Source organism: Pocillopora verrucosa, chromosome 11, assembly GCF_036669915.1.
Source record: "Pocillopora verrucosa isolate sample1 chromosome 11, ASM3666991v2, whole genome shotgun sequence".
Taxonomy (NCBI): Eukaryota; Metazoa; Cnidaria; class Anthozoa; order Scleractinia; family Pocilloporidae; genus Pocillopora; species Pocillopora verrucosa.
The window spans coordinates 19,634,570-19,662,027 of record NC_089322.1 but is presented as its reverse complement, the minus strand read 5'-3'; the positions used below and the strand labels follow the sequence as shown (position 1 = coordinate 19,662,027).

The following is a 27,458-nucleotide window of genomic DNA, read 5'->3' as shown; positions in this document are numbered from 1 at the left end:
AATATCTGCATCTTCGCGGTCGATAATTATTTCACAACCTACGGAGAGGAGGTTATTTTTCTTCGTCGATCTGAGGATATTTTGGTAGACATATTGAGAATCTTGGAAAATGAGTGCTATTTTCCGATTATCTACAAGTAGGTTTCTTTGTAAAGCCTGCAGAAGGAATACTCGGCTTCCGATGTCCAGCACGCTAACAAAGACTTCGCATGGTCCTCGGGCGTTTGCAACAGATTCTGAGGTAAGCGCATCTTTTGCGCTCAGTTGCTGTACCTAAGAGAGCTACACTTAATGTTTTTTGTAAAAAGCATTTCAATTTTATTTTTGGAAATTTCAAGGACATCGCAATGGAAATTCTCACTTTATCAGCATTCAAGCGGCGGAGGGGGGGAAGGATATGGAAGGGGACTGTCGGGGGTATGGCAGTTAATACAACTGTCCCATGGCAGTTTACCCATGAAATATTGTCTGGATGTACTCAGAAGTTGTTCTGTGAGGTTCATATTCTACACTTTGCATACTTTTTGTTCTAAAAATGATTGCTAAGTGAATGGATTTTGTCTTAGACAGGGTCATATTTTAAATGTCTTAGTGCAACACCTGCCTACCCCAAGTTCCATTAAGACCCCCCCCTCCCATTCCTTAAGCTAAAGGGGAGGGTGGGGGGGGGAACTGGGAAAGGTTAGAGAAAGGAAAGAAGCATATGGCAATGCATATTAAGTAGTTGCATACTTCTTTTGTAGACTTTTTTGTTTGAAGCAGCACTTATCTTATCCTACCTGCTCTTTTTTTTCAGGAGAATTTGAGAAAAACACCTTTGTATGATTTCCATTTGGAGCTTGGTGGAAAGATGGTCCCTTTCTGCGGTTGGTCAATGCCAGTGCAATATAAAGATGGTGTACTACCTTCACATTTACACACTCGGCAACATGCCTCTCTGTTTGATGTATCCCACATGTTGCAATTTAAAGTGCATGGAAGTGACAGAATTAAATTTTTGGAAAGCCTGGTAGTTGCAGATATTGCAGGACTTGCAGATTACACAGGGACTCTTTCTCTGTTTACCAGAGAAGATGGTGGAATTATTGATGACTTGATCATAAACAAAACACCTGAACATTTGTATGTAGTGTCCAATGCAGGGTGTGCAGATAAAGTTTTGGAGCATCTTCAGGTAACTATGGAACTTGTGATTTACATGTAGTAAAATAACATTCCCATAGAAGTAATGGCCTCAGTCACATCTTGTCCCCTAAGAGGGAGTAGCATCTAATTTCTCTTTACAATAACACCCCTGAATCAAATAAGTAAGGTAATGAGAATAAAGGAAATGATCACCAACTAGAGAAGCTCTTGATTGGTAAACAAATTCTCCTTGTCAGCACCTTAGGAAATGTATAGAGAACAGTATGGAGAATATGCACCAAGAGCAAGGCCATTATGAACTCCATAATGGCCTTACTCACCATGGAGTGTCTGTGGCTCATTGGTAGGATATTGGAGCACAGAATCCGAAGGTCTAAGGTTTGATTCCTCAAAGGGACTCTGTTTTTTTTTTCACTTTGTCCCAACCTTGTGACAAGATTATTTCTTTACTTAGCTCAAAAATTTACCATCTTTCTTATCCTTTTTTCATTATTTTATTGTTTCACAATATTTATCCCAGGAATTTTACCCAGGGGTTTCAATAAAAGCTAGTTACCAGTGGTCTACCACTGCCTTTAACCCTTAAATTCCTAAGACCTAATTGTTAATTCTTGCCTTAAGCTGCTGCACATTTTCTGGTAACTTAGTTACAAGAATTTGGTTTTAAATCAAGATAAAAACTACCACCTGATAAGTTTGAGCATTCTCATTAGCTGTTTGCTGTATAATGTATGTATGTGATAGAGAGAAGTTTCATGTGATCACTTTTAGGATTTAATCCTTAAACTCTCATGAGTGACCAAGACATAATTTCTCTTTACATAATCAATACAATATCAAGAAGACAAGAGATGAGAGTAGAGAAAAATTAAAATTTAGGGGATTATAAGTTGATCCACTATCAAATTCTCCAAACTAATATCACAAGAACTGTATGGCAGACAGTAAGGAGAATTACTAATAAGATCTTGGGAGTTAAAGGGTTAAACAAAATTTCTTAAAATTTAAGGGATTATAAGTTGATCCACTACCAAATTCTCCAAACTAACATCACAAGAACTGTATGGCAGACAGCAAGGAGAATTACTAATAAGATCTTGGAAGTTAAAGGGTTAAGGGTTAGGACCTGTGACCACCATCTGTTTAGCCTGTAAGTAAGCTCTTGTGTTTGGGATATGCATTACAGCACACCTGCTTACTACACCATCAGCAACTGCTTATAGAAAAAAAATACAGAAAAAACAATCCCTGGTTTACCTGAAGGTATTTATGTCATTCTTTGCTTGAGTGAAGACATATTGAACTTGGACACTTTGTTAATTGTGGAGGCGCGGTGGCCTCATGGTTAGTGTGCTCAACTCCAGATCGAGTGGTCCGGGTTCAAGCCCTGGCCGGGGTCATTGTGTTGTGTTCTTAGGCAAGAAACTTTACTCTCACAGTGCTTCTCTTCACCCAGGTGTACAAACGGGTACCAGCAAATATGCTGGGGGTAACCCTGTGATGGACTAGCATCCCATCCAGGGGGGAGTAGCAATACTCCTAGCCGCTTCATGCTAAGGAAACTGAAGTTAAGCACCGGCCCTACGGGCCACTTGGGCCTGTATAAAGGCTTTTTACTTTGTTAATTAGGTGCTTACTTGATTGATGAATTAATTACTGAAAGATCATAATCCTCTCTCAAGTTACACGACTAGGGCATTGTACACCTTAAGTATGTAGTTACTAATCAGTCTAGCGTACCATTCTCTTGAACAGGATAGACTGAAGGCAGTGAGCAATGATTTGGATGTTGCGCTTGAAATTCTTGAGGACAAAGCACTTGTTGCATTACAAGGTAGAGACGTTTGTATACAGTTTAAAATTGCAATTTATTTATGTGAACATTAAAAAAAAACAACAAAAAAACACACACACACCGATGCGTTTTATTGAGTGTTCGCTTTCGTCTAAAAAAAGGAAACAAAATATTTCCATGAACATTAGCGTCTTCGATTTGCTCTCAGCTATCCACTTTGCTGTGTTTGCATTAAAAATCACTCATCAGTCTCAGTATCTCAGTAACTGCGCACCTACCCCTCCCCTTATCCAACATTAACCCTTCTTTATTATCGGTTGACCGTTGTTGGCTTATGGAAGGCGTAGGTGTGCAGTTGGTCAAATACTCAGATTGATCCAAAATCACGTACATGTTTATGCATTTTCGTCTATCATCCACACTAGAATACCCGAAAATGCAGATGGAAGTGACAGTATGTAACGCATTTTTCGTCATCGTCTCTAAAAGTGTACGTTTTCACTTTCCCACACAAGAAACGGAGCGTTTTAAGAGCGATGCGTTTTCAAAACACTCCTCTCTTGAAATCTTTTTCTATTGAAAAGATTCCTTTTTTTATCAACGGTTGTAAGCGTTTGACGATAAATTATAGGTAAAAAATGCAGAATAAATAAGCGTTTTCCGACGAAATCGCAATAGCGTGGATGGGGTCTCATATTTCAGTTTGAGATGGTCAAAAAAGTAGTTGTCATCAAATTAGGAGAGTCAATGTAAATATTCTATATATTAATCAAGTGTGGATGTACATATATTTCAGGACCTCAAGCTGCCAAAGTTCTTCAAAGTGGTGTGCAAAGTGATCTTAGTAAAATGTTTTTCATGCACGGTGGCGTAGTGGAAGCGTTTGGGATCAAAGATGTACGAGTTACGCGTTGTGGCTACACGGGAGAGGATGGGTTTGAGGTAACGCGACTCCTGTCCCAATTATAAACCCGTTCCTAACAATCTCGTCTTCCGTTTATCGCCTACCCGCTCCCTCACTCGTCACCGATGACGGAGTGCCTAAAACAGGTTACTTTTTTGTGTATCTTCGATCTATCCTGCGTAAAACGGACAAAGCCATAGTCATCACAAATAGAATAATACAGTTATTAATTTTGAATGACTTTTTTCGCTATGCGCAGCTGTCAGTGGACAAGGAGAGAGCTGTTGATTTGACGAAGGCATTATTAGAAAGCAAAGAGGCAGATGTTAAGCCAGCAGGCCTGGGGCCGAGGGACAGTCTGAGACTAGAAGCTGGGCTTTGTCTCTATGGAAACGACATTGATGAAAACACCACGCCTGTTGAAGCTGTTCTTGTGTGGACAATTGGTGAGTTAGTTTCATTTGAAAAAATGGTCTGAGTCCACGATCTGGCCGGGTAATTGTGTCGTTTTTTTATCCTTGTTGCGCATAATTTCATACGTAACTAGCGCGTTCACATCCTAAAGAGTGGCGACTTTTACTCTATGATTGATCCTCACCAAATAGGTAAATCCCAATTACCCAATCGGAAAGCGCTCATATATGCTGTTGATAAAGTTGTAGCCACACGGGCTACGGGCACACGCTAAATATAATATTTGACAGCATTAAGATGTATATTCCTTGATGGTGTGAAAAAGGTTATGTGTGAATATAATGCTTTTAAATTTTTCAAGGGAAAAGACGACGTGCCCAAGCAGACTTTCCAGGAGCGGAAATAATCCTCAGACAGATTAAAGAGAAGACCAAGAGGAAGAGAGTAGGGCTTGTGTCGAAAGGCCCTCCTGCGAGAGGTAAAATTTTAGTTAGAAAATTTTGCGTCTCTTCTTTCTGAATGATACGAAATTTTGGATGTAATTTCTAAATACTGGGAAGTACGAAAGAAATATGTCGTTTTGTCTTGTCACGAGCGTGAAATAATGGACGAGACCTGAGTTCCCATGAAAAATCGAACCTCAGACTTTCAGACTTTCGGATTCCGCGCTTTGATGCGATGACACAGAGCGTAGAGAACTCTGTGATGACTTAGGCCCTTTCTTGTGTCCTTTGTTTTACGCATCCTGCCAGAATTAGCAACGTAGGAGAGATTAATGAATAAAGGAGGTAAGTTTCTAAAGAAACTGTGGTGCTGCGTCGGTGGGCGAGTGTAGCTGGTAATTTAGTGTTTCAGACCAATTGCTCTGACGAAGGGCTAACGCTTGAAACGCCTGCTTTTTTACTCTTTACGGTGGCCAATTTACGTTTTTAACCTAGTTGTTAACACTAAATTACCTAGGAAAGATTAAGTAGAATAGGAAAGATGGAATATTTTAAGTTATGTCTTGAGGTAAGGAAAAATTGTTATTCGTCTTGTCACGAGCTTAAAAACAACCAAATGATATTTTTTTATCTTTTCTCTTTTTTTTTTAGCGGGGGCAAATATTTTAGATGCTGATGGTAACAAAGTAGGTAGGTGACATGTAAAAAAACTGCGTCCATTTTGAATCCAGTTTATAAACACACGATATTACATCTTTTCTTAGGCATAAAAACGTTATATCAATTTTGGTAATCCGGTTGGGTAAATCTTTACCCTTTACACCCTGACATCAGTATCTGTATTCTCCATACACTTCTCTATACTTGTCGTTTGGTATTGACAAGGAGAATTCGTGTAATAATCAAAGGTTCTTGGGTTAGCGATCATTTTCTTTATTCTCATGATCTTAATGAATGATTCAGTAGCATTACTGAAAGGAGAAATTAGATGCTGGTCACTCTTAAGGGCCAAGGGGTTGAGGAGATTTAAATAGATCGCGTCAGGATCAGGTTTTGAATTTCAGGAAGAAGGAGGAGGAAAGGGATGGAGGGGGGAGGGGAGGGAGGGGAGAGAAACGAAAAAGAAGCAAATTGTAAACAATGTCAGTTCCTTTCAGGCCCTTAACTCGCTTTATACTCGATAGAAATCACCGAACCGATCGAGATCTATTCCATTAACCACACTATTCTCTAGAGCTTTCCTCTCTTTAAAGCATCCTTCCGCCATAAAAGTTACAGGTGATGATGTAGTCGAGGAAATCAGATCTCCCTTCATATTTTTGAGCTACCATTATCATTATTATTATTATTATTATTATTATTAAAAAGTGGCACACATGTTAGAATCCTAGGCTTGGTCACGTTGTTATAGGTTTTTTTGCTCGCTTTGATGAAATTGTTGTTGTTCCCGTTTTTATTTTTATTTTTATCATCAACCAATCAGAACCAAATTCTTTGTGTTGCCCTTGAATATTCCTTTTTTTTTAATTATTACTTTTTAGGTCACGTGACAAGCGGTTGTCCATCACCGTGCCTGAAGCAGAACATTGCAATGGCTTACGTACCAACAGCGTTATCCAAACCAGGGACAGCATTACATTTAGAGGTGTACAAGAAGAGGATTGACGCTCAAGTTGTAAAGATGCCTTTTTTGCCAACAAACTACTACTTTGGGAAATGAATATGAAGATGAATGATTTTAGAATTAAGGCCTGAAACGAAATGAGAAACTGAAATATCTAGCGTGACTTTCAAGTAGGAATACTTTTTGAAATTGACTACATTTTAAAATGCTCTGTGAAACCTATCGAAGATAATTTATTTATTGATTAGTTTATAGAGGTTTTTTAACGATTTCGTACCTATGGATTGAAGATTGAAGATTAAAGCACAACTCTACCATTCAAATACTCTTATATATCAAATGTAAGACAGTTTTTAAGATATAAATGTTAAATATCATTACGTGTCGTTTTCATAGTTGTGAAAGGCATATAAGGCAGTTGGGAGGCATATAAGTCTATTTTGTAAAGAAAAAGATTATTTTGCTAAAGAAAGGTTTGAATGACAACAAACAAAGATGATGGTTTTTAAAAATGACTTCAGCGGTTCCTTTACCTTGTAGAGTACGCAACGTGCTCGATCTGTTGATCTTCGAAATTCCTCAAAATATTGATACACAAATAAAATTGGGGGGGGGGGGGAGGGAGGGGAAGACTTCTCTCAGTTTCGCGACCTTCCCACCATCTTTTTACCCAGGTAAATTTGGAGTACAGATGATAAAAGCCTTTTTTAGGAGTGCGCCTTCTCCTTTCGTACCTTTGTTGGTAAGATATTTTTGAATAGTGTCAAGTAATGGGCTCCTGATAGTGTAAAATAACAAAAAAACAAAGTGAGAGGCAATCACCATCCCCTACAGCCCCTTTTTTTTACCATTCAATCGTCTGTCCGTTCGTCTCTTCGTTTATTTATATTCATAGGTTTGATACAGACGTTATAAGCCAATGCGGTCTTTAATTAAACTGCTTCATTCGTTGTGACGGTCAAGTGAGACGAATGTCACTGAACCGGAAGTTGTGCCCAGAGAATGTTTACTAGACAGCGGTTTTCTGTAAAAATAGATGCTCAGGTCACGAAAGGCGACGTCTAAAATTAGGAAAACAGTTGAAAACTTTTGAACCGGCAGTCACAGGTCGCAATATTATCGGTATTTCTCCACAAGGAGATGGATCAGCTTATTCCAGTTATTAACAAACTTCAAGATGTGTTTAATACTGTGGGATCAGAAGCTATTCAACTTCCTCAGATTGTGGTAGTTGGTGCCCAGGTTTGTACAATTCTAGGAGAGAGATTTGTACGTGAGATCGCAGAATTAATTTCAATTTTTGATCACTTGTTCGAGAAAAATCTCAGCAGTTGATATTTTCTCCAAATCGTACATATACTTAATGGTTTTTTCCGTTCATTTTCGCTTTTTGATTTAACCCGTGAATAAGTTTCGTTGTTAAATTATGTGCCGAGATTGCGAAACCTGGCGGCAAATCGAAAGCAAAGATGTTTTTATTTCATCAATATGATTGATATTACGTGAAGATAATTTTAGTGAAGGTATTCTTTTTTTTGTCGCTACATTTCAAATTAAATTTCACGAGTTTAGACACATGTCCATTTAATTTTGGAACAAGTTTGATATGTGATACAAGTGTTAGAAAATTATTTCGGTAACTTGTTCAAAACAATCTCTTCATAGAGACAGTCTTGTACGTATAAGACTGTTTATTTGTATCAACTATGAACGGCATTGTATGCAGAGCTTATATTCGCCCAATCTTGTCTTCTAAGCCCAGACAAGCAAGCAAGCATGTAGTGAACCAAAATTCATCGTGATTACTGCATGTTCTGAATAACATAGTAAGCTTAAAAATCAATACTGTGCAAGAATTGTTGCAATTAAGACGTCAATATCTAAAAAAGATACACTTTTAAATAACTTTTTTAGGGTGGGAGTTTCTTACTGAATCAGCGCAATAATAAAAGGATTCACTAAGGACAACCTCCACTACATGAATTAAGTGCTGCTTTAAAAAAAAGTTGTATTTTAATACTTTGTGTGTGGAACACTTTTAAGAGTGTATCTTTGATGTTAGAGAAAGCTTTAATTAAATAACACTGTGTGTTTACCATTATGATCCTTAAATTACAGAGCAGTGGCAAAAGTTCTGTCCTTGAAAACCTGGTAGGAAGAGATTTCTTACCAAGAGGTAAATTCATGTAATATAATTTTGTTAACCCTTTCACTCCCTTGAGTGACCAAGACAGAATTTCTCCTTACAACATCAATAAAATATCAACCAGATAAGTGATGAGAATAAAGAAAAATATCAATTGGGGGAAAATTAGTTGATCCAATACTAAATTCCCTGAACTAACATTAAAAGAAGTGTATGGTTGACAGTAAGGAGAACTGCAAATTTGATCTGGGAGTTGAAGGGTTAATTGGTTTGTAAGTGAAAGTTGTTTTTATGAGCATGGGAATATGAACAATAAAGACAAACTGAAATATCAATCTGACAGCAAATGTAGTTTGACAGTACAAATTTGTTTGCTAGGGTAACCCTTTAACTCCCAGAAGTGATTAACATGGAACATCTCCTTATAATATCCACATGTTACCCCACAAACTGGTATTGAGAAAACTCAAATATATCAGGTAGAAGTTGTTATCTCGATCTAACACTAAATTCTCATAACTAATTTACAAAGAAATGCATAGCAGCTAGAGGGGAGAATTACCAATCAGATCTTGGGAGTTGAAGGGTTAATTAACTCAGCACCAACAGATGAGTGTGGGAACTTGACTGAAACACAGTGGGACCTAATACTGTTTTGGGCTATTGCCATGACACCCTTGTGAAAAGCAACCACTAGCGATGGCAACAATGTATTCTTGAGTAAACCAACAAGAATATTCCAATATTTACTAAGAGAGAAGGGAACCATGGAAGCAGAATGCTGAAACAATGACTGCATGTTAGAGTTAAGCAAAAAAAAAGGGTTTGACTTTGATAAGAGTTGTACAAATTTATTTACTACCATAAAAATCCATGAGACTATCCCTCATTGGAGGGGGGAGGGGATTGCTGGCTAGCATTGTCTGAAGCTTCCCCTTTCTGTACATTTATCCATTTAACCTGTTCTCTGACCATAATTTTTTGTATTCATACCATTTAAGGATCTGGTGTCGTCACTCGTAGACCATTGATTCTTCAGTTAGTTCACACTCCACCAAAGAATAAGACCACAGCTTCCAAGAAGTCAGCCAAAGAAAAGAAGCCAAAAGTTGGTGAAGATGATGATGAGGATGGGGAAGCATGTAAGTATGGTTATTAATTACTAACAAAATCTCCTTGAAACATTTTGCTTGACAAGTTTTCTGTCAGCGTTGATGGAAACATGAAGTTTTTTTTTCTTCATTATCAATTTTCCTCGTTCTAAAAGAAGACTTGTCAATTCACTAATGATAAGATCACCAGACAAGAGTACTTGTCAAGGACACTTTCAAGGGTTCAAGGGAAATGCTAGTCCAGTATGTTTTTCTTGACCTCTCAATTTGCGGGGAAAAGTAAAATAGAGAGGAAGGCAGAGGAAAGCAAGGTGGGACCTCTCAGACCTCCTCTAACTTTGCCTGCTCTCTTTTTCACTCATCTCCTCTGACCAAGAGCTTGGCATAAGCTAAGTTCCCTTGTCAATTGTCTCTTTGCTGAGGTATTATAATCCATTTTTCTAAGGAACAACACCAATGCACTCAAAAAATTAAAGTGTTTTAAAAGCTCTTTTTTATGTTGATTTTCTATCAAATCTATGTCCTTAATTAAAGAACGCTCTTTCAATTTGATACATGACAGATTTTTCAGATGATGAAGGTGAAGAAACAGAAAAGGACAATGAAGATCCAGAGGAATGGGGAAAGTTCCTTCACCTGAAAGAAAGAGTAGGTTTGATATTCTGTTTGGACTGAAAAGTTTAAGAATAATGTCAGTGCAGTTACCAGACATGAAGGGCAAGTTATGTACACAAGGTCTGACCCAAACCACGTTTTCATGCTTCTTTCATGTCAAAGGTGTAAATTTACTTAAAATTGCCTATTGTTTCATCTCTTTAGGTAATAAGTGACTTCAGTGAAATTTGTGATGAAATAGAAAGGGAAACTGAAAGAGTGACTGGAAATAACAAGGTTTGAATGTTGTTTTGCATCCTGTTGTAGCTTCTACATACATATGTTGTGCAGATCATAATTTTCATCACTTTACAACAATTAACGAGAGCAAAAATCTTCGAATGATGAAATCAAAATTTTCAGAGCTACAAAGTCTACCTAACCTCTGGAGCCTCTTATACTTCCAATCAGCAGTAACTATTCTCTGATGGTTACAAATGGCAACATACTGCATTTGCACTGTCATCCATGTGGAACTAAGATTTTTTTCCTTGGCCCATACTAGTTACCAAATGAGTGACCTCTATCTTTCTTTGACAACTAAGGTCAAGCTTTACCATTTTAGTCAAATTTGTTTAAGGGAAATCAGCTTCAAAGTGGATTTGATGATTTTGATGGATTTTAGTCAATTCCTCAAAGTGCAATCAGCTTGGCGGATTTGATGACTTTTACCATTTTCATAAATTGCATGCATTTCTGGACACATCTCTATTCACTGTACACATACTTAATCACCCTTGTGAGGCCTTAGTAGGAATAGAATTACTTCTGCAATCAAAATCTCACTTGGGTGAATATCTTTAGAAGTCTTTAGAGATATTCATAAACTATAATTCCCATTCGTACTAGTTCTCAAACATTTGTCTGTTGTATTATTTATTGTGATAAAATATGTAATGTTATGCCTTGCGAGAACAATGAGATTTGGTTCATTTTATAGGGAATTTCAAGTGAGCCAATCAGACTGAAGATTTATTCACCAAAAGTTCTAAATTTAACATTGGTAGATCTTCCTGGAGTGACAAAAGTTAGTGCTCATTAGATTTTAGGGTCAAATATATCTTTGAGGTTGTTTCCATGCTACTACTTTTTCCAAGGTCTCTAATAATAAACAAAATTTATCAATTACAATTACGAGAGATTGTAAACTCAGTGCAAAAAGCCAAAGGTAACAGTGATTACCTTCAGCATGAGCCTTTATTTTTTCCAATTCACTCTGACAAAGGGCTAACACTCAAAACATCAGCTTTGAAACTCTTTACAGAGGTCAATTTATGTTATCTACTCAGGTGATAACACTAAATTACCCTGTTATACTCTCCCACTGATGCAGCACCACATGATTAGTACCAGGTCCTGGACAAATCTCTTCTCAATTCCTTGAATCTTCCAGACAGCAAAGGAATGCTAATGGTGAGGGTCTGCTCACATGCTATTCAAGTCCTTGTCAGGGCAGTGTGTCCCATGGGCGAGACACTTTACACTCACAGTGCCTCTCTGCACCCAGGAATGCAAATGGCTACTGTCTAACTGTCAGAGAAATCTGACAGCTTGGGTGAGGTAAAAGGGGGTGAAGGTGGATAGGTAAACCTGCAATGTAGTAGCATTCCATCCAGGTGGGAGTACCAGAACCCTATGTCACTTCATGCTGCTTATTGCAAGATAAGGTGCAACAGGATGAGCCATCTAACTCAAAAGCTGACTTAATTATGCTTCACTTATGGAAATAGAGGTGACTTCACTTTCAATATTTTTCCTACAGGTGCCTGTTGGGGATCAGCCCCTAGATATTGAGCACCAAATTCGTCATCTTATCCTGCAATACATCAGTAATCCAAACAGCATTATTCTTGCTGTCACACCTGCGAACATTGACCTTGCTACATCAGAAGCCATTAAGATTGCCCGAGAGGTTGACCCAGATGGTAAGACCGCTGACCAATTATATTGGCCATTTTACAATACATTGGCTGATTGACATCATGAGTCTTGTTATGTTGCATTTTACTACTAATGAAAGTTTGTTTTAATTGGTGGATGTTTAGTGTGTGCATTGGTGTACGATTTCTTGACTCTGATGTTTTGTCTTGAGTTTTGTTTCTACTGTTCTTATTTTTTGGTTCTTATGGTTTTTTGGTTTTTATTGTTTGCCTTAAGACCCAAAGTGTAGAACGTTGAGGGTGGGGAAGAGGCTGGAACTCTATCTCATTTTTCCTCTCAACAACCCCATCTATGTCCATTCCATGCTGTTGTTTTATATGTATAGGCCAAAATGCATATTTAACATGAAAATATCAACTGAATAGTTAAATTTTCACCTTATTTCTGTCAAGGAAACAGGACACTTGCGGTTTGTACCAAGCTGGACCTTATGGATCATGGAACTGATGCTTTAGATATTTTGTTTGGAAGAGGTAAAGGAAAAGATAGCATTTATCATCAGATATTAAAATTTGTCATCCAAGTCCCTTTTTTCGTCAAGTTTGAAAGTTTTTGGATTTATTAATTTAATATTAATTTTAATTAATAATAAATATTAATTAATATTAATAATATATTAATTACTTTTCTCTTTTCTCTGCTTCTTTCTCTTTTTTTCCAGTTATTCCAGTCAAGCTCGGGATAATTGGTATCATGAATCGAAGTCAGTTAGATATAAACAACAGAAAGGTATTAGAGGGGCTTATAATGATTTTCTTCCTTGTGTAATAGTTGGCTGGCTGGGTGGGGTATCCACCTGACACAGTTTTTGCTGTATTAGGGAAATTACTCGTGGTGAGCACGTACAGATAAAACCAAGAAAACTCAATAGTTTTGAAAGGGGATACAAATATTACGAAGCTGGATTAACACACCGCTATTTGTAGGTACCTTAAGCAGTCGCGACGGCAACGCCAAAGAAAACGTCAATTAAAAAACGAATTTATATTTTTGTAGTTAGAATTTCGCGAATGGCTGAATGTGTTTACCGTCTCTTATGACGCCACATCTCAACTTCAGCATAACGTATGTGAGCAGCGTTGATTGCTAAATGGAAACTAAATAACTTGCCGTCGGGAATTCCGTCCTCAGACCACGCTAAGAAACGTGCAAAGCTTTAAAACGTACGTGCTAAGCGATTCTGTTTTCCGGCGTCTTTCCCTTGTCGTGGTTTGCTTGAGGTTCCAAATAACTACAATTGAAGCGTAGTGGCATGAGTAGTTTTTTACCTTTTTTCACTTCGCATGACTTGAATTTAAGGTAACTTTATTTTTAATTTTTGTTTCAAGTTGTTTGATTTTCAATTTGTGTTATTTCTCTCCGCAGACTATCAATGCTGCCCTCAAAGATGAAGCGTCATTCTTTCAAAAGAACTATCCAGCTTTAGCATCCAGAAATGGGACCCCATTCCTCGCGCGGACACTTAATAAGGTATCAAGAAGGCGCGAGATCGAAAACAGAATTACTTGTTTTTGATTATTTTGTCAGAGATTTAAGGCTCTCCAAAACGAGCGTATTCATGAACAAAACCTGAAATTATATTTCCATTGTAGCTTCTGATGCACCATATTAGGAATTGTCTTCCCGACCTGAAGTCACGTGTCAATGCAATGACATCACAATACCAGCATTTACTACAGAGTTACGGAGAACCGGTGGAAGACAAGGTATATCAAATGACTGTAAATTTATGAAAATGATATATATGAGCTACGGTTTAAGAAGTGAATTTGGAAGCGATCTTCGCAGTAATTCGCAAAAATTCAGAGCCTAGTTGTTCAAAGGGCGAATAACGCAACCGTTAACAAAACGTACTGCGCTATCCATCTGATAACGATTTATCCAGTGGATAGCGTTATCCACCGTTTGAACAACCGGGGCCAGGCCTGCACGGGCCTGATTTTTTATTATTATCATTATTTCAGGCCTTATTTTCACTACTGCTTAAGTAGTGTTCATTACTGCGAAGATTGCGCCCAAATTCACAAGGTTCATCGTATCTTAATAATGTTTGATGAAATAAAGTTCATTTGATCTGCGGATGAAAATCAAGAGAAGAAAATATTCTGGCAGGTAAGCTGCAATTTAAACACCTGTAGGAAAGAGGACTGAAAAATATTGCAGCTTCGATGAAATCCGAACCCTCGCCTCCCAGATACTAGAGAGCTTTAGATTTGGTACAGGCACGACTTCGACGACGAGTTTTTACCGGGTATAGAGTGGCACTAGTCTCTCGTAGTCGTCGTCTTCCGTGACGAATTTGTAACTTGCTACACACAAGAGCGTAGCTTTTTCAGAATTAAGAGAACACTTCACAGGTAGATGTCAGGCCTTACTGAATATACTTTCTTTACAATTCTCAGCCTTTTTTTGTATTCCTCAAAAAGTTTTATTTGGAAAGAGAAGAATCTTGACTTACCTTTCAACTCGTAGTGCGACTACGAGATTTCCCAAAAAACTCGTAGCTAGTGAGTTTGCGTGACCTGTCACGTTGTAAAGCATGCGCACTACTCCAAGCGAGGAAAATCTCGCGGTCGTACTCGTACTCGTACTCGTACTCGTAGTCGATCAAAAGCTCGCTATTAGTTGGGCGATGATACCGACTGGCCTACGAACCCAGACGTTGGGAGCGAGCCACATGTGCCCCGCAGAACAGATGAAACCTAAGGCTCTTCCAGACCAATTACCGTTGATCGCTATGGCAAAGAAGTCAGGCAACGATGAATTAATTGCTACTCTTGTCTTTGTGTTGACAGGGCCCAGTACTTCTTCAGTTCATCACAAGATTTGCCTCAGCATACTGCGCCATCATCGAGGGAACTGCTCGTAATATCGAAACAACAGAGCTGTTAGTGACATGCATAGATAAATAAATGATAAATAAATAGGCAAAGAAATGTAGACTATCATAAGTAAAAAGTGAATAATTAGATAAATAAGCCAAGGCTAAAGCTATCTAACCTTATTTTGGTTTTATTTACCAAAACAGTTGTGGAGGAGCGAGGATATGTTACATTTTTCACGACATCTTTGGTCAAACACTTCAGGACATGAATGCCCTGGAAGGACTTTCCACAAAAGATATACTGACGGCCATTAGAAACGCAACGGTAAGATATTAGATCGCATTTTGATGAGATCACCAAGATATGAATTTCCCTCAAATCTGAATTTTTTTTGTTTCTGCTCACAGGGTCCTCGGCCTGCCTTGTTTGTCCCGGAGATTTCATTTGAGCTTTTGGTCAAGAGACAGATACGTCGACTAGAGGAGCCCAGTCTCCGATGTGTGGAGCTCGTCCATGAGGAGATGCAAAGGATTGTGCAGCACGCCTTCAGTCAGGTATTGTGAATAATGTTGGCAGATGCACAATTTCTGGCTTTGGCCGCTTGGGAAATGTGACCGATTTTTGAGGAGGGGGGGGGGGGAATTGGGGTTCCAGCACTTCAGTGAGGAGATGCAACACTCATTTTTTCCACCAGGCTTGTTAGAAATTACTAGGAGACACGTTTACCTTGCGACAAACTCCGGTGATGTGTAGCTACAAGAATAAAGGAAATGATCACCAACAAAAGAAGCTCTTAATTGTCAACCAAATTCTCCTTGTCAACTCCCAAAGGAAATGTCTAGAGAACAGTATGGAGAATATTCACACTGAGGTTAGGGTGCAAAGGATTATCGTCAATGTAATTTGTCGTTTTGAGTCTGGTGATTCCATTTTTCTAGGTAATGGAAGTGAAGAGATTTCCACAGCTTCATGATAGAATAGTCGAAGTGGTGACTAATCTTCTCCTTCGACGACTTCCCTCAACGAACGAAATGGTAACCTGATTTTTTTTCATCATATGAATACAACCACACAGTTTCCATGACTTTTAAAATGTCATTCAATAAAAGAATAAATAATCTCAAGAAATTAAGTTCTGTATCTTCCTTGCATTGTAGGTAGAAAACTTGGTGGCAATCGAGTTGTCCTACATCAACACAAATCACCCGGACTTCACAGACAGTGCCTCGGTTTTCTCCTCGATTGCGATGAATCACGAAATGGTACGGTCAGAGATATAATCATAAATGCTTAGTGATCCACCTGTCTAAATTATCATGATTCACTAAAGAAGAACTGTGATTTGGTTCTTCAATTTTCAATTTAGTGACCTAGACTTATCAATCTGATCTCTGTCTGGTCCACCATTTGATTAAGAGGACATCTCAAAAACTCGAGACAATATTAGATCACTTATTCAGACAAAACTTTTCAAAAATTCACTTCAAGGTTTCGCATTTTCAACCCCTCTAAGTACGGAAATGTGATCCGCGACTATCTCGCCCTGCTGTCACGCGTGTTACTGCATGCGCAGTTTTCGTGCGTCTCCACTCGCGACAGACCAAGTGTTTGATTTTAATGTACATTATATTTCCTTACAAATAAAGGGAAAGTTTTGTCACCTTTTTTTTCTTCCAGGAGCGCAAACCGCGCTCGAACCATCTTGTGAATGGACCCTTAGAGGTAAGGTGTAAATGAGTGTTTTGTTTGATATTTCTTTCCGTTTTTCCCCCACAAAATTGTGTTTATTTCCAATTTTTTTAAACTAAACCTCCATTTTTATTTTTAGGGTGTCAGATCACAGACTTCCACTCCTGAATCAAGTCCGCTCCACAGACCCGATGTCAGTGTTAACGCGTCTCCCGCTACCAGTCGTCCCGCAGATAAAGTCCCTGCTTCCTCGTCCTCAGTTGGAGGCTTGGTGTCATGGATGCGTGGTAATAGTGCTCAGCCTGCCGTGGACCAAACAAGTGCGGTGACTGGAGCGACACAGTCATTTGCCACGGAAGAACTGGTGAGTAACAACTGTTAGATATGAAAATAAAGTTACTGATTTGACAGCCGATCCATAAAGATACAAGAAGTTTATCACAAAACTTTTAAAGACACTGATATCATTTGTTATCACTTTTGTGTCAGGCCTTACCATCGTCTTTCAAACCAAGAGGATTAACAGATCGAGAGCAAATAGAGGCCGACATCATCCGTGAGTTAACCTTCACACAAGCTGACACTTTATAATTAAGATTTTCCTAGATTATAAATATACTGCACCCCGGCTCACTTAAACAACCAATACAAGAGCAAAAATAAAAAAGTATAATGATTTAAAAAAAGAATTGCACTTCTGTCGACCTATTGAAATTGGCGTCATAGTGTGTCCGGGTTAAGATGTTTAAAACTGTAAATTATTGCTATGAACTGTAAATGGTCCACATTCCAGAAGATAAGCTGCGACTGAGGAAGACTGGGTCTAGTTTACGAGGTCGAAAATTCACGGGCTCACTCCCTTGAGGGGAAATTGCAAAGCGACTAACTCTTTCATTTTGACTGCTGTTTTGGCGAAGTCACATCGCACAACTACGAAAGTTTACGGTTAGAAACTTATTTGAAGAAAGGATAAGCCAAATGAAACAAATCAAACTAAGTTAGAAGACTTTTTTTTGCCTTTGGTATTGATTTTACGCAGGGAAGTGAACCAATGTACTGGTTTTTCAGGCTCGCACACTGACATGTTGAACACGGCCCATCTTATAATTTTCTTTTACTATTTTCTAGGGAAATTAATTAAGTCGTACTTCATGATTGTTAGGAAATCAATTCAAGATAGGTGAGTTCATATGAATCATTATGCTGACTACAGTATTCTTTGGAGGTGTTTTTGTTCCCCGCTTAACTCTACGGGGTACTAGAGTGCTTAGAGATAATGAAAAGAACAAGGAAGACTGATTTTTGCAACATCTTCTGACATGGTGGCCAGATGTGAGAATGTTGGTCTCTGCTTTTGAACTCTGGTCGAAATCCTTGTGATCATGGATAAGATAACAGTTTCTCCGTGCTCCACGTAGAAGTACCTATAATTCTGGCCTGACGGGTAACGAGGTGTAGTCACAAGTCTCGTTGTTCGGGCTCGAGATCTGGATTTTCAAATGTATAATCTTTTAGTATTATTAATACTTTTCCGTCTCCACTATTTTAAATCTCGTTTTCTTAATTTTATTTTGTAGTGTACCTAAAGCTATAATGTGCTTCTTGGTAAACTTTGTCAAAGAGAGAATTCAGAGTGAGCTGGTAGAGAAACTTTACAAGGTGAATGAGTTTAGAGCATGAATAGTTTCTAAAGCTTTACCGCACTTTCCCCACACTTGCACCGTACTTTCCCCGCACTTTCGTCCCACTTTTATCGCAGTTGTAATGCATCATGATCGCACTTTTACTGCAATTTTATTGCAGGTTAACTGCACTTTTGTCGCATTTATGCAACACTATTCCCGCATTTTCGTCGCAATTAACCGCAGTTTACTGCATTTTTTCTCAGTTTCACCGCACTTTTATCGCATTTCATCCGTATTTTTACCGCACTCCCCCCGCACGTTTATCACACGTTCTTCGCGCTTAAGTGCACTTTTATCGCACAAACAATTTGGTGCATGTGTAGGTTGTATAAGAGCTTTTTGATGAAAACGTGATTGCTCAAGGGAACATCGGTTCTCAACGATATTTTCCCTCCTTCTGTTTGACCGTTGGAATTACTTTGTTTTTGCTTTGACCACACTCAATCAAGAATCGTTGTAGCCATAGTGGGCAGTTCTAATCGCAATGGTGGTGAAACGTCAGTACAACGCGAGTCTCGTTCGACCTCGCGTTTATGTAATGTAGTGACGTTTGGCGTGATATAACACAAGAAGAATTTCAACATGATTTCACCTTGTTTTTCAGAATGAAATGTTCAATATTCTTCTTGAGGAAGCAGAGCGGATGCATATCAAGAGGAAAGAGGCGGCGGAAATGCTCAAGGTAACAAACAAACATACAAATTTGAAAGCAAACGGGCATGACACACTCCTCAATAGGTCGCTACTTACCCAAACAGTGGGGCGTGCGTTTGGTTTTATTTTGGAACAGTTCAGTTTTTGCCATTCTATTTTGAAAATTGTACGGCGTACGCGTATTTTGGCAACTCTCCTTCTCGAGATGGTTCTTACAAGATTAAATGTTCTTTTTCCTTGCAGGCGCTCCAGAGGGCAGGACACATTATTAGTGAAGTGAGAGATACACATATTTGGTAATCAAGACCACAAGAGAAGAGAAAACCAAGAGAATGCAAAGAAGGGATCATTTAACCACGATATGATATTAACAGTGTACTCAAATACAACTGAGTTAGAAGTGTTTTTCCGGATTCTCTTTATTGTCTGAGCTTTCCCTTGATTTTAAGTAAAGTTTTTGCAACGAGATACCGTTGCAGTATAAGTTGCTGTCATACGGAATCTACCTGCTTCCTGTAACGTTCAAAATATCAAGTAACGAAGATTGCGCGAATGCTTTACTTCTAGGTCTCTATAGTTACCGTCATGAACTACACGTTTGTCAGAAAATTGTTATTTTTTTAAGTTTAGTTTGCAGCTATTGCTCTGATGCTTGTAATATAATGGTGAGAATGGAATGATACTGTACTCGAACTAAGAGTTGTATTGGTGATTTGTTCGCGTAAATCATCGCGTCACTCGCCTTGAACGACTAGATATCGTAAATTCTGGAATTATTGCCTCCCTTCGAGTACACGCCCTTCCTATTCACCAATACTTGAAATAGGTGCTCTCTCCCTTCCCGCTGTGTTTTATACGAGAGTGACACGAAGCGAAATAGATTTGATATACGGATGGTGAGTGATGTACAAGTCCTCACAGGTAAACTGTAACCCAGGCTTCAACAGGGCCTTAATCTGTGCCCCCTAATTCTCCACAGTCCTCACCTTGTGTTTCTCCTTTCTTCGCGTGAATAGCTCTTGCGCACGCCCAGTAATGATGCAAGAGCTGTCATTGTGACGCATCAATTAGAAATTATTTTCTCTCTAAGAGAGAGCGCAGTTTCTTACCACCCTTCGAGACAGCTCAGAGTCATGAATAAGAACAAAGTTTTTATCGTTTTTCTTTTTCAATGTTTACTGTTACTCGAAACGGCATCTTGTAAAGGTAAGAAAACTAAGCATTGTTTGTAAATAGAACAGGAGGGCTCGGTAAAGAAAAAGAGAAGGATGTCTTTCGTCTTGTCACAAGCGTGGGACAAAGAAAAATTCTGAGTCCTATGAGGAATCGAACCTCAGACCTTCGGGCTCCGCGCGCCGTACCAATGCTTTACCAATGAGCTACAAGTACTCTATGGTGGGCGAGGTCTATTTCTATAGCATCAAATTAGTAAGAGTAAGAGAGATGGTACGTTTTGAACTCGATAAAGAAATGGAGAAATATGTTTTTCGTCTTGTCACGAGCGTCAACGAAGCGTTGTTTTGAGGTTTGTACGTGTACAACTCAAATCTTTAAACAGCATCGTCCTTAAATTTGCGCTATTGACCAGGTGCAAGGTAGATATGCTGGATGTTTGCTACTATTTATGGATTGAAACGAAATCCAGGTCCATGAAAACGTATATATGAACGAGACCAACAGCCAGCCATCCTGACGGAATAAGCTCGATAAATAAAAGAATTATCACAATGTATCAAAGGATTGCCAAATTAATTTACTCAACTCTTCGTTGTTTCCTCCGCTTTGAGACGTGTTCAGGACTGTTGTTGCCAAATTATCCGGAAAAAGATCTCGTATAATAAGATTAAGATGAGATTGATCAGATAAAGGTTATTAAGAAAGTTAGCCGGTTCTACAATCGCCTTAGACTTGTGTAATTAATGAAAACCCTCTACGATCATTGCCCATAAGTAACAAATAGCACTGGTGTCAATCATATGATTTCCTGAACTTATTCTTTGCATTCACTCACATTCACTCACATTCACTAATGATGGTACTACGCTATTGTTCTTGGATAAGATACAGATCAAGTGTCCTTTTCTACGCATGCGTTCTCCTCGGAGGTTATATCACAGGACATGTCAATGCCTGATAAACGACATGCTGACAGTAACAACAAAAGCGAATCATTACCACAAGATAACAATAGAGTTCAAGAAAGCGGAGCTTCACACTTACGTAAAAAAACGTCAGCGATGACTCACAATAAAATAGTCGTTCGCCGTAGAATGAAGGCAGCGAAAGGGCCGCATTGGAAAATCCTCCAAGATCCTCCAAAATTACACGCGGGTGAAAAAGGAAAGCATGTCAAAACGAAAAGTGAGAAATCTCATTCGAAAACCGGAGATGAAACAGAAGCAAGTTCTGCTGCAGTAGTTGGCGGTGTCTTAGCAGGAGTGTTAGCCATTCCTTTCATTGTTACTGTTATTGCCCTTATATGGTAAGTTTAAATGAGTTAGGTACATTCTCGATTAAGGGGAGATAAATTGTTCCTTTATTAGAGATAGCAGCAAGTCCAAAGACAATTCTAGAAGATTTTTTCACATTTGAGAGAAAATAATGTCAGTGTCCACTCTATAAAGAGGTTTAAACTGTGTAGAGATGCTTCAAATGAAAATGGCTTCATGCCTAAACAGAAATTTTTTTGTAAGTAAATGGAATCTCCTTTAAAAAAAGGAGAACGTGTACGTGGCAGCTGGAGAGATCTTATTGTTCTTATATCGGGTCGGAGTGAAGATATCGCGGTGGGCTTGGGATTGAATTGGGATTGGATACAATGATAACTAGTTATCTTCAGCAAGATTCCCGCTCTACCGAAATATTATTTTTACTGAAGCTAAGAATAAAGTAGAAATAAATCCAATGTATTAGAGGAGAAAAATGTAGAAATATACGGAACAAAATCAAGATACATTTATAAATTTACTAAGTACAATCATGAAAACCTTGTGTGCTCGATTCTTATCAACCCAGACACTAAATATTAACCTTCTCGATACTTTTTTTTTTTTTTCGTGTTCTCGTCCTACCCAGGAATAAATGTCAGAAAAGAAGTAATCTTGTCAGGCCTGCTGATTCTGAACCGCAACTAGCTGAAGTAACAAGAACTACTAGTCTGGATGGAGATCTTAGTGACGGTGAAATCAATTACAAAACGAAGTTAGTGATGGTGAAGCCTTACCAAGATTCTGAACCTAAAACAACTCCCTTCCAGAATGACCAACCCTCTGATCCTACTACGCCTAACAAGTCCACAGACTACCCAGTTACTGGATTTTCACAACTTTTCAACAACTCTGCAGATTGGACTTTCCCGATCGCGAATGATCCATGTAGTTCGACTTCCTCGAATGCGTCGCTGAACTGTCTTTCTGCAAGCCAAGTAGAATCAGAGAAGGGAACTTTGTCTCTCTTCGAGGAACATAATGGGACACGGGCAACTTGTCAAGAAACAAGACCAAATGTGATGACAGACAAGGCAAGTTCTCTGACGATTCAGGCGAAGGGAGATGAATGCCAATCAAAAGATTCTGGAACATCTCAGGCATCTCTGAAGGAATTTCTAAACGAATCTAAAATCCTGTTGGATGAGAGAGATGTGAGGTTTTCAGAAGAATCTTATAATATGCCGATGATTCCATGGAACAAAGTTGTGGTAAATGTGCTAGAAGACGAAAACATTAAGTCCTCGCTCTCCTTTTCGCCAAACGTGCAGTTCCCAAGTTATCAAAAACATTCTGAAGAGGCTGGTTTTAATTCTTTGAACGTAACTGAGGCTGAATCATCTAAAGAATATAGCGACTTGCCAGTTGTACCGAGAGAGGAGGTCGTGATAAATATAGGAGACGGAAATTGCATGATATCTCCATCGACTTTACATCAAAACAGCAGCGTGCACCATCATGGCTATGGTATAGGGCCTGGGAAACTTCACATGACTGATCTCAAGGATACAGCTTCTGTCAAAAGTTCGGGAGAATCTCCGTGTAAGACGCTACAATCACCTTGTAGAGAGGTTAAAATAGGCCTAAGAGGTCCTGCTGAATCACAAGTGAAATCACAACACTCTATTCCTGTCAACTGGTGTCCTGAAAAACACCTCTACATGAACGAAAGCGCGATGATTTCCTTGACAGCAGAAGACGAGGTCCACTGATATCAAAACTGACGAAAAACAACAACCTTTAGAGGAAGAAGTATCATGCATATCTTAGCTGTATCACCTCAACAGTTATTTACATTTTCAATCTCAGATTGGTTTAACATAGAGCGTATTATGCTTACAAGTATCTATCACAGATAAAAAGCTGACGGGCTCCTCCATATCTATTCCTAAAGCAAATTCTCCAGCCGCTCTTAGCTCACGAGCGTGTCCCAAATCTAAGCCCAATAAAATAGTACACTTCAAAGGCGAAAGATGGTGCAAATGTCACTTCTGAAACACGCCTTCAAACGGAAACTATCTTAGAAGAATCCATTTACAATAAACTCTGCTGATAACAATCTCTCATCAGCTCTCACAGCAAAAGAAAAACCCTCACCACGTACTTTGCCGGCATCACTTAAATCTGGTCAATTCGTGCCTGAAAAGTCTTTGAAAGGAGGACAAATAGTGCCCTTGTTGTTTCTAATTCATAAAAAAACTCCATAATCAAGCCAGCCCCAAAATGTGCGACGATGATTTTCATGTTTTAGCAGTACATTTTAGCGAACTCCAGGGACACATTATTTGCGAAACATACAAATATATTTGGTGTATAAATGAAACATATAAAATCAAGAGCATTTCAGAAACGTTTTTTGTACATTGTCTTCCGCCAAAACAAAAAGCGCGGAACTTTGTTACACATCCTTTGCTATTCGATTCTGTATCAATGTCGATCTTATTTGTCCCCGACTTTGATTTACATCTATTGTGCCCAACCAGTCAAAAAAGTGCTAAAAGATTTCACTTATTATTAATACATGAGAAGCGAGTTACACTTATTCGAAGTTTTACAATCTAAACTGGATAAAGGGCCATTTCACAATTGTATACTTAGTTGCCACGCTTTTGATTTTGAATGAGGCTGAAGGTGACCTTGTTGTGATACAGACCAGTATCTAGTTAGCATGATAACAAAGTAATTTGCATTTGAAGAGCAGCAAGGTTTGAATCATAAGAAGGTCAACCTTAGCATCACTCCTGTTCAAAGGCTTGGTAACCAAGCACACAACTTCAAAATGGATCATTAGATACAAAACACGTATAAGGGGCTTTGGACTGTTTATTTACTAGGACAAAGAAGTGGCTCCAGCAGACTTTCTATACGTATTAAACACTTCAATGTATTGGAGTATCGTGTCTGATGGACAAAACAGTTCACTTGTTTTATTGCTGCATTTGGGAGGTGGAGGAAGCACGATTGAAGGGTCCATAAAGCTCAACAGAAACTCACTGATCAATCCCCAACATTGTTGAACATCTAAGCAGGGCAGATACTCCACCTGAAAATACACCAAACACCAAATAATAAATACATGAATAATTAATGAACGCCAAAACGAAGAAAAGAATTAAGAACTCTATATTGTTTTACTGCACCTCAACAACGATTCCTTTAAAACTTGGACCTGCAGAAACTTGTCCAAACTTAAGAACAAAGTCTCCCAACTCATAGCGATGTCCTTTTGCCTGAAGGAGAATTGCATTGAAGAGTGCATAGGTGTAAACTTGGTTATCACCTTTCTCTAAAAGTTATTCATATAATTGCTCTGGTGATTATGGAGATGCACACATTCTGATTGGTCAAGTATTGCACCAAATCTCTCTATTGTCACCTTGCATTAGGTGATTATAGCAAGGGGCACTAAATTTCAAAATGGCTGCCTTGTATTTCGTCAATGCTATGCAGGAACTGATAAATGCAATAGAAAAAAATTCAATTCTGAGGAGCACAAAAGATGTCACTAAGTTTAGCATAACACTTTTCAATAGAAAAATGTGAAGTTTTAGCTGATTTAAGTTAATAAACCTGTTAAATTCTAGTGGAAACCAGCTGCAAGGAATAAAAACAATTGTAACAGACTGGTTTCAACAACAAACCAAATTCACAACAGAATTCAAAAGTACCTGAGCAATCAAACTAATATTACTCACCTCAGGCTTTGTGAATACTGTTGAATAATCCTTGGACTTTGTCTTGGGGATCATTCAACAATGTTCACTTTGCCTTTGGTGAATAATTGTTGAATAACAGTTTTTCCCTATGGGATGATGTCAGTTTACATACAATGAAAAACTCTTGACGACTGTCTAAACTTCTCAAAGGACATTTGCAGGTGAGCAGAGGCAAGCACAAAGTGAGTGTGAGAAGAAAAGGAAACAGAAAAAGCTACAAAACTAGCTGCCCTAAGCCTTAACTGATTTTTACAAAACCAAAATATTCACCTCTATTTTCGATGTTTTTCTTGGTGCATAGAATGTCTTAAGTTTAGACATCAAGGAATCAAAACCAGAATCTGCTACCAGACATGTGCCTGTCTCCAGAACAGCAAATGATGAGTAGGGAAATTCTGTACTATGCACCAGATGAATGAGTTTGCTAGCTGTACCTTTAAGAAGAACAAAAAACTGGATAATATTGTAGATATAGAAGGTCATTGGAGTTGGACTTCATGGCTGACAGAGCAATATTGCTTTTTTTATCTTTACAGAGCACAGGTTTGGTATCCTTAACAAGATACTTTTTAAGAGAAAACTAGATTTCAAGCTACATTTAGGATTTCTTTCAAATATTTGCCACAGCAAAAGTAAAGCAAATATGAAGTAGTGGTAAGAACAGCCCCACCGCCTTGTGGCTTGAGTTCCATTCCTGCAAAGGCATCATATTTAAGTTCAGTTTGTCACCAGTTTGGTCTGCAGTCTGAAGATTTTTCTCCAGGTTTCCCAAACTTCTCCTCCAAAGTATTGTTATTAGGAATATGTCTGTCAAGGCATCTCATTCAAGGTGACAACCCTTTCCACTTTAATCAGCCACATGACCACTCAACTTACATGCAGACCTCAACAGATTTGAAGAAATGTGTGTGTTACAGAGGAATATAGCAGTGAGTTCAGAGATTGACAAGATCAAGGACATTAAAGTGCTCTCCATACTTACTGAATGTCGTTACTGCCTGGTAAGTCTCACAGTTGACACACCAGTTACCAGTCTTCTGAGCACCCATTAACTCGGCACGTTTTTGAAGCTTCTCAACTGCAAGAGCCTGTTGGCCACTTTTTCCTTCTGGAAGTTCCACTGGAATCAAGCTTAAAATTAAATTATACTAATGAGTTGTTAAGAACATGTTCAGAGACAATGATAGGCTTTGGTGCCTTTTAATATGGGAAGAATTAATAATGAGAACATTACTTTTTTCTTCTTGATTATGGACTACAGTACTTGATTCGAGTGCACATATCTATAGCATTTTATGTGCAGGGACGAAATACAATCACGATCTTTTGCAATGCTAGCCCTAAAAACTTAACCACAGCTTACAGAGGTGGCAAACTTCAAAAATTGCTCAAATTAAGATCAGTTTGGGACTCAAGTCTCTTGCCAAGTTCCAAGTATTGACGTGGTGAAATTCTGAGTAATTTTTGTGGCGCAACAACGATAGGCTTTGGCACCTTTTAATATGGGAAGAGTTAATAATAAGAACATTACTTTTTTCTTCGTGATTATGGACTACAGTACTTGGTTCGAGCGCACACATCTATAGCATTTAGCGATCATATGGTACACAAAGTATCTTACTGGAGAGCAAATGCTTGTATTGGACATCCCAAGCAAAGCAGCGTTTATAAATTTTCTTTCAGCCGTTCTCCCAAAAAGAAACACGCTCTTTGACAGTACTACGCTGTTTCGAGCAAAGATCGCCTCAATTTAATGTTCTCCTGATTTCATAACTCACCAAGTTACTCCCATTTTAACTGGATCTGTGTTAACGCCTCTCTCTTACTCTAGTTGACGAGATCAACCATTTATGTCCGGAAAAATTAACGACTAACTGTCTAATGGACGGAACATCAGTTGCTCAGATTTGCGGCCATTTTGGAACTTAGTCTCCACGCCGTCCGCTCTCCTAGAAACCTCGTACCCAGGGATACGCTGATAGCGACAAAACGTGAACAGCAGGGGGAGGGAGGGGGGTGAAGGAGTAAAAAGCGGCTTACGGAATTATATGCAGACTTCAAAGATGTAGTCATGTGCACTAACAATTGCTAAAAAGTAAAATGAAATAAAATAAAACGGTAATAAATACTGAAAAAAGCGAGTTATTTCCAAAGAGCGTTCATGAACCATTCTACTGAAATATTGGTATTAAAGTTAAGATTACAAAAACAAAACCGAAAAACA

The 27,458-nt window shown here is 38.6% G+C and overlaps 3 protein-coding genes across 4 annotated transcripts; 2 read left to right on the top strand and 1 right to left on the bottom strand.

Moving 5' to 3' along the window:
* Positions 1-13: 13 nt before the first annotated feature.
* On the top strand, positions 14-6,827 carry LOC136284464 (aminomethyltransferase, mitochondrial-like). The gene is made up of 8 exons (XM_066174805.1): positions 14-241; positions 797-1,174; positions 2,902-2,980; positions 3,738-3,883; positions 4,105-4,291; positions 4,621-4,737; positions 5,354-5,392; positions 6,244-6,827. Exons 1-8 carry the CDS (start codon positions 110-112, stop codon positions 6,420-6,422), a joined length of 1,257 nt encoding a protein of 418 aa, XP_066030902.1. The 5' UTR covers positions 14-109; the 3' UTR covers positions 6,423-6,827.
* Positions 6,828-7,391: 564 nt separating this feature from the next.
* LOC136284377 (dynamin-1-like protein) lies at positions 7,392-19,735 on the top strand. 2 transcript variants are annotated; one of them, XM_066174635.1, is made up of 23 exons: positions 7,392-7,568; positions 8,445-8,502; positions 9,474-9,614; positions 10,147-10,232; positions 10,404-10,475; positions 11,179-11,265; positions 12,001-12,163; positions 12,572-12,652; positions 12,841-12,908; positions 13,545-13,649; positions 13,772-13,885; positions 14,975-15,066; positions 15,208-15,328; positions 15,412-15,558; positions 15,943-16,038; positions 16,162-16,278; positions 16,682-16,726; positions 16,833-17,057; positions 17,183-17,249; positions 17,822-17,873; positions 18,271-18,352; positions 18,983-19,060; positions 19,276-19,735. In XM_066174635.1, the coding sequence occupies exons 1-23, from the start codon at positions 7,467-7,469 to the stop codon at positions 19,330-19,332; spliced, it is 2,256 nt and encodes a 751-aa protein (XP_066030732.1). In that variant the 5' UTR covers positions 7,392-7,466; the 3' UTR covers positions 19,333-19,735. The 2 variants fall into 2 exon arrangements, with proteins under 2 accessions (XP_066030732.1, XP_066030733.1); XM_066174636.1 differs by having other exon boundaries at positions 16,162-16,266; positions 19,276-19,734.
* Positions 19,736-23,111: 3,376 nt separating this feature from the next.
* LOC131770186 (mediator of RNA polymerase II transcription subunit 20) lies at positions 23,112-27,142 on the bottom strand. Its single transcript, XM_059085898.2, has 5 exons — positions 27,013-27,142; positions 26,217-26,365; positions 25,505-25,668; positions 24,659-24,748; positions 23,112-24,561 (listed from the first exon to the last, which is right to left on the bottom strand). The coding sequence occupies exons 1-5, from the start codon at positions 27,024-27,026 to the stop codon at positions 24,349-24,351; spliced, it is 630 nt and encodes a 209-aa protein (XP_058941881.1). The 5' UTR covers positions 27,027-27,142; the 3' UTR covers positions 23,112-24,348.
* Positions 27,143-27,458: the final 316 nt, after the last annotated feature.

Excerpts from the sequence above, each read along its gene's own strand:
- LOC136284464 (XM_066174805.1), top strand. The coding sequence starts at position 110 with ATGAGTGCTATTTTCCGATTATCTACAAGTAGGTTTCTTTGTAAAGCC. Across the intron at positions 2,981-3,737 it reads AGCACTTGTTGCATTACAAG|GACCTCAAGCTGCCAAAGTT; the intron begins GTAGAGACGTTT and ends CATATATTTCAG. Across the intron at positions 4,292-4,620 it reads TGTTCTTGTGTGGACAATTG|GGAAAAGACGACGTGCCCAA; the intron begins GTGAGTTAGTTT and ends AAATTTTTCAAG.
- LOC136284377 (XM_066174635.1), top strand. The coding sequence starts at position 7,467 with ATGGATCAGCTTATTCCAGTTATTAACAAACTTCAAGATGTGTTTAAT. Across the intron at positions 13,886-14,974 it reads GAGAACCGGTGGAAGACAAG|GGCCCAGTACTTCTTCAGTT; the intron begins GTATATCAAATG and ends TTGTGTTGACAG. Across the intron at positions 17,058-17,182 it reads CATTTGCCACGGAAGAACTG|GCCTTACCATCGTCTTTCAA; the intron begins GTGAGTAACAAC and ends CTTTTGTGTCAG.
- LOC131770186 (XM_059085898.2), bottom strand. Across the intron at positions 25,669-26,216 it reads CCAGGCAGTAACGACATTCA|GTACAGCTAGCAAACTCATT; the intron begins GTAAGTATGGAG and ends TTCTTCTTAAAG. Across the intron at positions 24,562-24,658 it reads TTAAAGGAATCGTTGTTGAG|GTGGAGTATCTGCCCTGCTT; the intron begins GTGCAGTAAAAC and ends GTGTATTTTCAG.